The sequence below is a fragment of the Nematolebias whitei genome, chromosome 9 (assembly GCF_014905685.2).
Source record: "Nematolebias whitei isolate Nwh7 chromosome 9, NemWhi1, whole genome shotgun sequence".
NCBI lineage: Eukaryota > Metazoa > Chordata > Actinopteri > Cyprinodontiformes > Rivulidae > Nematolebias > Nematolebias whitei.
The window spans coordinates 52355823-52367240 of record NC_056506.1 but is presented as its reverse complement, the minus strand read 5'-3'; the positions used below and the strand labels follow the sequence as shown (position 1 = coordinate 52367240).

Here is an 11418-nt window from a genome sequence, read left to right as displayed (position 1 = left end):
TGGGCAAGACACTTAACCCCGAGTTGCTCCCGGTGGGACTGGATGGCGCCTTGCATGGCAGCCTACCGCCACCGGTGTATGAATGTGCGTGTGAATGGGTGGATGGCTGGTACTGTAAAGCGCCTTGGGGCCCCTCATAGGGGGCTGGAAGGCGCTATAGAAGTAAGCTCCATTTACCATTTACCATTCTAAAAATGGGCCCCAAAGGCAACATGTAAAGATTAAAAAGCAATGGACCTAAAATAGACCCTTGAGGGACTCCACAGATCAGAAGAGCTGGAGATGAAGAACATTTTCCTAAATGAACAGAAAAACTCCTGTCAGTCAGGTAGGATCTAAACCAGGATAGAACTGTGCCTTTGATACCGACCACCTGCTCCAGTCGTGACACCAAGATGTTGTGGTCCACAGTATCAAAGGCAGCAGAAAGGTCTAGAAGCACTAAAACAGCAGAGCTTCCTGCATCAACCCATTTAGAGCAAAAAAAACTCTACATCAATGGCTCTCATGGAATTAACAAAACAAATAACTACTGCTGTTGATCAAAAACAGTATTGTGTTAGTATTTTTGTTGATTTAAAAAAAGCATTCGATACTATTGACCACACTATTCTCCTTGAAAAATTAAATAAATATGGTATAAGAGGACCAGCATTACACTGGGTATCTAGTTAAATGAAAGATAGGAAACAGTTTGTACAAATAAATGGTGTAAGATTTTGTGCAATATCACTTGTGGAGTTCCTCAAGGCTCTGTGCTTGGACCAAAGTTATTTATTTTATATGTGAATGACTTAGTGAATGTATCAGGACTCCTCAAATGTGTCCTTTTTGCAGATGACACCACATTTTTTTGTTTGGGTAAAGATGTGAAACGGATGTTGGAATTGATGAAGACAGAATTTGATCAAATACAAACTTGGTTTAAACTTAATAAATTATCATTAAATTTAGATAAAACTAAATACATGATATTTAGTAACAAAAAGAGAACTGTTGATGATCCATTTAAAATTGAGGGTGTTGAGATTTGTAGAGTTAATGAGATGAAATTTTTGGGTGTAATCATTGATGAACAGCTAACATGGAAAAATCACATCAATTCTGTAAGAACAAAAATATCTAAATGTATTGCAGTACTATACTAAGTCAGGGAATTATTAAATGATAAAGCTCTGTACATGTTGTATAACACAATCATTGTTCCACATTTAATCTATTGCATTGATGTTTGGGGGAAAGTGTGTAAAACATTTACAAAACCTATTTTTATTTGACAGAAAAGAGCTGTAAGAATTATCACCAGAAAGCATTACAGTCACCCATCAAGCACATTATTTTATCAACTGAACTTATTGAAGTTCCATGATTTGGTAGATTACAGTATTTTATCAGTTATGTATAGGGCTCAAAATAACACATTACCATTAAATATCCAAAGAAATGTTGTTAAAAGACAAAGTTGTTACAATCTTAAGGGGATAGAGATATTTGTCAAACCAAAATTCAGAACTAGTCTGAAGGGAAGGTCTACCTCAATCCAAGGAGTTGGATTGTGGAATGTTCTAGAGAGTGATGTGAAAAATGCCAAGTCAATGTGTACATTTAAGAAAAAGATCAAAACTGGATTGTTAAAAAAGTATATATGAAGTAGCTTAGTGTGTGTTTTGTATTAGAATTAGAAAAATTAGAAAGAGTTATTCATTTTGTTCTGTTACTTGAAAATTATTATGATTGAAATAATTGTTTGAAAAAAGGGGCAGATATAATAAGATTTTTTCTTCTTTCTGCTGCCTTTCATTTTAAATCTCTTGAATCTTTTTTTATATTGTTATGGAATTGTTTTGTACTTTTTTAAAATGAATAAACTTTATGCCATACCATACAACCTCATTTCCCCTTGAGCTCATGATCCGTCCATCCCACCTCAATCTGTAGCTGTATTTAGTAATTTTGAGCCCATCTCCCTGTCTTCTCTGGAGCAGGTCATGTGCAGCTTGAAACCTTCTGGTTCCCCCTTTGATGTGGTCCCCCCTCGACTACTAAAGGATATTTTTCTTACTCTAGGTATGTCCATCCTTGCTATTGTGAATAGCAGTTTATCCACCGGTGTGGTGCCAAAAACCTTTAAGCATACTGCTGTTCAACCTCTCCTGAAAAAAACCTAACCTTGACCCCTCAGTTGTATCCAACTTCCGGCCTGTCTCCAGACTCCCAATTGTTTCTAAACTACTGGAGAAAATAGTGAGTCCCAGTTGAAGTGCTTCCTGGAGGATCACATCTTAGTTGTTCCAATCTGGCTTTAAACCTCTCCACAGCACTGAAACTGCCCTACTGAAGGTTTTTAATGACATCTTCCTGTCTGTGGATAGGATCTTCTTCATACACCAAAGTTAGACATGGAGTTCCTCAGGGCTCAGTGCTTGGGCCAATACTCTTTACTTTATATATGCTTCATTGGGTAAAATTATTAAACAGCATGGGATAAATTTTCATTGTTATGCTGATGACACACAATTATATTTGTCCATTAAACCCAATGAATCCAATCAGCTACTTAGACTACAAGCATGTCTTAAAGACATAAAAACCTGGATGACCCTTAATTTTCTCCTGTTGAACAGACAAGACTGAGGTTTTGGTTTTTGGACCTGAGCACCTTAGGAATGAATGTTTCAGTCTTTCTCCCTCCTTAGATGCATTAATCTGTCCTCCAGCTCTAATGTTAAAAATCTCGGTGTTATTTTTGATCAGGACATGTCTTTTATCCCCCACATTAAAAACGTTACTAGAACCTCCTTCTTCCACCTGCGTAATATCACTAACATTAGAAACATCTGATCTAAAGATGATGCAGAAAAACTGGTCCATGCATTCGTCACATCTAGACTGGACTATTGCAATGGTTTATTATCTGGGTGTCCAAATACTTCTTTAAAACGTCTTCAGTTGATCCAAAATGCTGCTGCCAGAGTCTTAACTGGAGTTAGTAGGAGAGAGCATATTTCTCCAGTTTTAGCTTCTCTCCATTGGCTCCCAGTCAAATCCAGGTGCTATTTTCCAGAAACACAACATACCCCTTCACTTCTATGCTGATGACTGTCAATTTTACTTCCTTTAAGTCATAGTGGTACATGCTCTATTCAACCTCTGCTCGACTGCCTGGCTGACATCAGGGACTAGATGGCTTTAAATTTCCTAAATTCCAATGAGAAGAAGTCTGAAGTCATGTTGTTCCCTCCCAATAACACGTTCATGAACCACTGCACTGATCTTTCCTCCCTAGCCCCGTTAGAGAAACAAAGTCACAAATATTTTCTAAACCTTTCATGAAACTTAACAGTCATGTAAATATGATTGTTAAATCCTGTTTTTTCCAACTGAGGCGGCTGCCTAAGCTGAAGCCCTTACTGTCCAAAGATAACCTGGAGACAATAATACATGCATTCATTACATCTAGGCTTGATTACTGCAATTCACTCCTGTTTGGTATCAGTCAGACCTCCATTGCACGACTACAACTGGTCCAGAATGCAGCAGCCCCATTTTTAACCAGTACAGGCAAAAGAGAGCACATTACACCAGTTTTGGCCTCACTGCACTGGTTAACGGTTCATCTTCGAATCCGGTTCAAAATACTCGTCTGTCTTCAAATCACTGAACAGTTCCACCCCGTCTTATCTCTCTGATTTGCTACAGCCGTATGTCCCACCACGTTCAGAGGTCAGCGGACCAGTTGCTTCTAACAGTTCCAGGAACTCATCTTAAGCGTATAGGTGACGGGACCTTCTCTGTCACAGGCCCAAGACTTTGGAACAAATTACCTCTGCTTGTCAGACAAGCCCCCTCCCTCCCAGTTTTCAAATCCCGCTTAAAAACTTACTATTCCCTAGCTTTCAACACCAGATGATCCGTGTTTGAACCTGTATGCTTCACACAGGTTAGTCGTTACATTTATTATCTGCAATGATTTTGTGTCTATCTTCTGATTTTACTTCATTTTGTATATTGCTTTGTGCTTTGCCTGTTTTCTGTATGTACAGCACTTTGGTTGGCCTTGTCGCTGTTTTAAGTGCTCTATAAATAAAATGGTATGGTATGGTAAATAACTGGATACCCACTGTAGTACTAATACTCTAATGCCATATTTATTCAGTTTTTCAAAGAGAATAGAGTGTTCTATGGTTCAGGGTTCAGTGGACAGGGTCTATGGTTCAGGGTTCAGTGTTTTCTGATGAGCAGATGTTTTTGATTTATCTGTTCTAATTATTCTATTTTCTTTATTTGCATGCAGAAATATGTATATTTGTGTTGTGCTATAAATAGTTTTTGTCCTGTGATGTCTGTCATTAAAAGCTCCACAGAGGGTCACCCAAATTATTGGACAGTAACGAGGTGATGGTGGGAGACGGGAACATACCAATTGGTCTCAGGCTGTAAATAATCTCTTTATTCAGTTTCAAATCTGGGCCAAAGTAATTATTTTGCAGCAGGACACAAAGAGAGGAGACAGTGTAGGACAGACATTTTTCTGAAGGGAGTGCATAGGTGGGGGTGGGCAGACTCATTAACATTTCCTGAAATAAGCCCAGTAATTTTGTGTGTGTCTCTTTTTATCTCAACTATATCTAGAGTCAGAATATCCATTCATGCAGTCATTTTTTCATTAAAACATTTACTTTGTTGATTCATTTAATACCAGGAAGACCACCCAGGGGTAGAACAGGTCAGGGTGGTTTGTGAAATTTTAATAATTATTTTTCACTTCAGAAAAAAACATTTAGACCCAATTTTTTCATTAAACATTTTCATCTCAGTGCTCGTTTTCGAAACACTTGGGTTTGAAACTTTCCACTGAGAAGAAATGTCATGAATGAAACTTCCTGTTTTGAATGGTTTAAATCATATTTATCTGAGATAAATATGATGCCAATTACCAATTTGTAAATGTAAATAATGAATCTTCTTCATACACCAAAGTTAGTCATGGAATTCCTCAGGGTTCAGTGCTTGGACCAATACTATCCTGATGCATGCTCAATAATCCAGGTAGAAAAATCAAAAAGTTAAATCTGGTCCTCCGGACAATCAAAAATATAAAATAAAGTAAAAATTGTAGAAACATTTCGTCTTTCATTCAAAAGACTTCTTCAGTCTGAGGTGCTGTATTCAGCTTAGTGTTATAAATAGCACCTTCTCAGAGTGGATCAACCAGTTTGCTGCTGACAACCAGAACCAGCTGATCACATGCTCAAGAAGGACCATCAGCCTAACAATGGATCATTAGCACCTGATGGCTGTTTACTGTTCACAGAGGGCTGAGTGATACTAGCAATCACAGCATTGTAAGAGGGGGACAGTTGAACCCGGAGGCCTCCGCCCCCGTTTAATGATGGACGATTTCTTTTCACAAAGATGGCCTCCTTTACTCCTCTCTCAAACCATCGTTCCTCTCTGTCCAGGATGTGAACATCTTCATCCCTGAAAGAGTGACCTCTGACCTGGAGATGAGTGTAGACCGCAGAGTCCTGGCCTGATGTTGTTGATCTTCTGTGCTGGTCCATCCTTTTGTCCAGTGGCTGTTTTATTTCCCCGATGTAAGACTGATCACCCTCCTGACACTGAACAGCATACACAATATTACTCTGTTTGTGCCGGGGGACTGGATCTTTGGGATGAACCAGTCTTTAATGTATTTTGGGGTTTAAAAGCCACTGGGACGTTATGTTTAGAAAATAAACGTCTCAGTTTCTCTGATACTCCCTCAACATATGGAATGACCACTGGTCTGGGTCTGGGTTCCTCCTTTTCACCTGTTGGCTGACTGGAGTCCTGTTTGGGTTTCTTCTCTGCTTTCAGGAAGGCCCAGTTAGGATATCCACATTGCTCTAGAGCCTGTCTTGTGTGGGATTTCTCCTTCTGCCTGGCTCCCGAGCTAGTGGGGACGCTGTCTGCTCTGTGGTACAGAGTCCTGATGACTCCTAACTTGTGCTCCAAATGATGATGGGAGTCAAACTGCAAATACTGGTCTGTATGGGTGGGTTTGCGGTACACCTCAGTTTGCAAATGTCCTCTATCAGAAACTGAGACCTCACAGTCCAAGAAAGCCAACCTGCCATTTTTTACATCTTCTCGTGTGAACTTGATGTATTTATCCACAGAGTTGATGTGGTCAGTAAAATGTTGGACTTCCTGAGATTTAATTTTAACCCAGGTGTCGTCAACATACCTGAACCAATGACTTGGTGGTGTCCCTGAAAAGGACGTCAAGGCTCTCTTTTCTACCTCCTCCATGTACAGGTTGGCAACAATAGGAGAAACTGGAGACCCCATAGCACACCCATGTTTCTGCCTATAATATTGCTCCCCATATGTGAAGTAGGTTGACTGCAGGCACAGTTTCAAGAGTTGACACAGTTGTTCTGTGGAAAGCGTGGTCCTGCTGCTCAGAGTGGTGTCTGATTTTAATCTTAAACTGACCACCTCTACTGCATCATCAACAGGAAGAGTGATGTAACATCAAAAGAGACCATTGTTTCATCATGGACCGTAGCCACCTCGTGTTCAAGACAGTCTCCATGATGACATCCCTCAACTTATCCACAAAGTCCGTGGTGTTCTGAGCTGCCAACTAAAGGGTTTCCAAATATCTGGCGCCTGTACTCATCCCTTTAGTTGGCAGCTTAGAACACCATGGACTTTGTGGATAAGGTGAGGGATGTAATCATAGAGACTGATAAAACAATGGTCTCTTTTGATGTCACATCACTCTTTACGTGCATTCCTGTTGATGATGCAGTAGAGGTGGTCAGTTTTAGATTAAAATCAGACACCACTCTGAGTAGCAGGACCACACTTTCCACAGAGCAACTGTGTCAACTCTTGAAACTGTGCCTGCAGTCAACCTACTTCACATATGGGGGACAATATTGTAGGCAGAAACATGGGTGCGCTGTGGGGTCTCCAGTTTCTCCTATTGTTGCCAACCTGTACATGGAGGAGGTAAAAAATAAAAGAGAGCCTTGACGTCCTTTTCAGGGACACCAGCAAGTCATTGGTTCAGGTATGTTGATGACACCTGGGTTAAAATTAAATCTCAGGAAGTCCAACATTTTACTGACCACATCAACTCTGTGGATAAATACATCAAGTTCACACGAGAAGATGTAAAAAATGGCAGGTTGGCTTTCTTGGACTGTGAGGTCTCAGTCTCTGATAGAGGACATTTGCAAACTGAGCCATACCGCAAACCCACCAGTATTTGCAGTTTGACTCCCATCACACTTTGGAGCACAAGTTAGGAGTCATCAGGACTCTGTACCACAGAGCAGACAACGTACCCACTAACTCAGGAGCCAGGCAGAAGGAGAAATCCTACACAAGACAGGCTCTAGAGCAATGTGGATATCCTAACTGGGCCTTCCTGAAAGCAGAGAAGAAACCAAAACAGGACTCCAGTCAGCCAACAGGTGAAAAGGAGGAACCCAGACCCAGACCAGTGGTCATTCCATATGTTGAGGGAGTATCAGAGAAACTGAGACGTTTATTTTCTAAACATAACGTCCCAGTGGCTTTTAAACCCCAAAATACATTAAAGACTGGTTCATCCCAAAGATCCAGTCCCCCGGCACAAACAGAGTAATGTTGTGTATGTTGTTCAGTGTCAGGAGGGTGATCAGTCTTACATCGGGGAAACAAAACAGCCACTGGCCAAAAGGATGGCCCAGCACAGAAGATCAACATCATCAGGCCAGGACTCTGAGGTCTACACTCATCTCCAGGCCAGCGGTCACTCTTTCAGGGATGAAGATGTTCACATCCTGGACAGAGAGGAACGATGGTTTGAGAGAGGAGTAAAGGAGGCCATCTTTGTGAAAAGAAACCGTCCATCATTAAACAGGGGTGGAGCCTCCAGGTTCAACTGTCCCCCTCTTACAATGCTGTGATTGCTAGTATCACTCAGCCCTCTGTGAACAGTAAACAGCCATCAGTGTGCTAATGATCTATTGTTAGGCTGATGGTCCTTCTTGAGCATGTGATCAGCTGGTTCTGGTTGTCAGCAGCAAACTGGTTGATCCACTCTGAGAAGGTGCTATTTATAAGACTGAGCTGAATACAGCGCCTCAGACTGAGGAAGTCTTTCAGATGAAAGACAAAACATTTCTACATTTTTTTTGTTGTTTGTTTTGTTTTGTTTTTTGAATGTCCAGAGGACCAGATTTAACTTTTTTTTTTTTTTCTACTTGGATTATTGAGCATGCATCAGGAAACCAACTTCCAGTTTCTGTCCATGAGGCTGACACATTGTCCAGTTTTAATACTGGGATTAAGACTTTCCTTTTTGATAAATCCTATAGTTAGGGTTGGCTTGGGTTTCCTGAGCTATCCATTAGTTATGCTACTATAGGCTTAGACTGCTGGAGGACAAACTGACCAAATTTCTTCACTCTACTGCTGTCTTTATTTACTCTGCTCAGCCTGTTTTGTATTTTTCCTGTCCTTGACATGTGTTTTTGTCTTTCTTCCAATGGAGGTACACCTGCACCTAAATATGGACCTATATCAGGACCTGAACCTATATCTGGACCTGAACCTATATCTGGAATTACCATTCTGTGTTTGTCCATCTCTCCTTCCTGTCCTTTCAAATCAGCCGGTCAAAGCAGATGGCCACTTGTCCTGAGCCTGGTTCTGCTGGAGGTTTCTTCCTTTTAAAAGGGAGTTTTTCCTTTCCACTGTAGCCACTGTGCTTGTTCAGGATGGTAGACTGTGACAAAGTGAAGATTTAACTTTTCTGCTGCTTTCTTAGATAGAGATCTTTACTAATTGGCTTTTCTATGTATGTGACTGTTCCTGTAAAGTGTAATGAGACAACTTTGTTGTGATATGGTGCTATATAAATAAACTGAATTGAACTGAATTGGATGAAAAGGTTTTCATTGAATTTGGATTTGATGATTATGATTTAATAGCTGATTTGTTGAACAATTCATTCCAGTGTGTTTGTCCATGCAGGGAACTCTCCGAACTCTGTGACCTTTGACATCCTGATGGACGGTGGTTCTGCAGTGGTGGAACAGGCGACAATGTGGATCTTCCTGAAGATATTAAAGATAAACCGGGTCAAAGGAAAAGTGATGCTTCAGCTGCTGCAGACACTTTCAAACGATGAGTGTATTTCAGAGAAGATGGTGGATGTCCATCGCAGTGGCTGGCACACGCTTAACGTTACACGCAGCGTTCAGATGCTGCTGGACAGTGGAAGTGGCTCACTCAGCCTTCGAGTGTCCTGTCTGTTGTGTACTGAGGTCGGAGCTTCACCCATTTTGGCGCCTGCCATTAGTGAAAAATCACAGAGGCAGGATCAGTCTCACTGGCCGTTCCTTATGGTGATGCTTCAAGCCGAAGAAAAAGAGTCTCAGCGGCGAGTCAAGCGAGGTCTGGAATGCAACAGCAAGATCCACATCTGCTGCAAGAAACAGTTTTACGTGAACTTCAAAGATATAGGCTGGAGTGACTGGATTATAGCTCCATCTGGATACCATGCCAACTACTGCAATGGTGACTGTCCCAACCATGGCAGCTTGTCACTTTCCTTCCACTCGGCGGTAATCAATCATTACCGCATGAGGGGCTACAGTCCGTTCCAGAACACCAAGTCTTGCTGTGTGCCAACACGGCTTCGGGCCATGTCCATGCTCTACTACAATGAGGAGCAAAAGATCATCAAGAAGGATGTCCAGAACATGATCGTGGACGAGTGCGGCTGCTCATAAAAAGCTTCTCTAAAGAAAAAAAAACTTGCCTGCAGGGACTCTTTTCATCAGTCTGGTAAAGTCATGAGTTCTTACTGATCCCATGCTTTTCCACATTGGAAGAAAACTGTTATCACCAGAAATTGCTAAATGATCAGAACCTGTAAACTATTCAGCAGAACTGAGGAACTGGCAGAACAGTCCCAGTAAACTTTGATTTGGTTCTTGAAAATCCATTCACAGATTTGTTCCTCTGATTATCAACCTTGGGTCAAAGATAGTAGAATAAAATGTGTTCATCCTGGAGCCAAACATCATCATCATCATTAAAGAAGTGAAGACATAACTGGAGAGAGATGAATTTTAGAAAAAAGATTCAGATGGAGCCAAAGACAAGTATGATGATGACAGTTTGGGTCATTTTTCTGAGATATTCTTGAGCTGTAAAAAAGTTTCATAAAAAACTGAGAACAAATTTCATTAAAGAACAGACTTAAGTTCTAGAGCATCATTTGAAAAGTTTGATAATTTATTGATACGCTTGGTTTTGATCATTAAATACATGGTCAACGTTTGGTGGTGTGTTTGTTTCTTTGAAATCGTTTTAACATTTGACGAGAGAAGCTTCTACATCAATGTTCATAGCGTCATATTTTCAAGTAAAGTAACATATTCTGGTTCAGATTTGAAAAAATCATCAGCATAACAGAATAGCCGACAGCCTGAGATCAGATCTTTTATTTCAGATTCTTGGAAGTATTTGTCTTCACACACATCAGACTGTTGGTTCTGATAATCTTGATGTTGGGTTTAAAGACCGTCAGATTAACTGTTAAATTAGGTCTGAGCTATTTGCACACATACACAAAGGCCTGACGCCGGGCCTTTTGTTAAAAGCTGGAGTAACCACTCGGGTTGGGAGGCTCCTTCAGTTCCTCCTCTGTCCTATTCTACCCTCTAACTGGCTGCTGGAAGCCAACGAGCAACCATGACACTGGAAAGTTAAACCTCCTGATAAAGCCAGGTGTAACATGGTGGTGGTGCGTAGGAGGAGAGCTAGCTTAGCATTAGTAACGTGCTCTGGCGTAGCTTGGAAAAAAGTGACAGAACGTTAATTCCCACTTGCATTTTATTAAATGGACTGTACTTATATAGCACCTTTCTACCTTATCGAGACACTCAAAGCTCTTTACAACAATCTGTGTCCTCATTTACCCATTCATACAGCTCTATACTAGATCTCTACAAAGCTAATTGAACAAATCATTCTAAAGAGACTAATCAGTAGTTTAGATCACATTCATACAATGAAGGGACATACATCAGAGGCTATGAGGGGTTCAGTGTCTTGCCCAGGGACACTTCAGCATGTGACTGCTGGTGGATTCGAACCCCCAACTCTCACATTGGAAGATGACTGCTCTAACCTCAGCCACAGCTGCCCCATTATTACAAAATTTAGAAAGCCATACAATGCCAGGTCTCCCTGGCACCAAGTCTCATATTCATATATAAAAATACACTGCCTTGCCAAAAAAAACAAAAAGTCGCCAACAAAAAAAAGGTCACACTAATAACAAAAAAGATTGAATCATGTCATCTGGACTTCGTTTTTTTTGTTAAAAAGAAACGTTTCGCCCCTCATCCAAGAGGCTTTGTCAGC

General features: G+C 40.8%; 1 protein-coding gene across 1 annotated transcript in view; it reads left to right on the top strand.

Annotated features, from left to right (window-relative positions):
* Positions 1 to 9805, top strand: part of inhbab (inhibin subunit beta Ab) — a 31562-nt gene extending 21757 nt beyond the window's left edge. Inside the window, exon 2 of the mRNA XM_037682490.1 lies at positions 9016 to 9805. Coding sequence (XP_037538418.1) covers positions 9016 to 9776 — 761 coding nt within the window. The 3' untranslated portion in view covers positions 9777 to 9805. The remainder of the gene's footprint in view (positions 1 to 9015) is intronic.
* The last annotated feature ends 1613 nt before the right edge of the window (positions 9806 to 11418 follow it).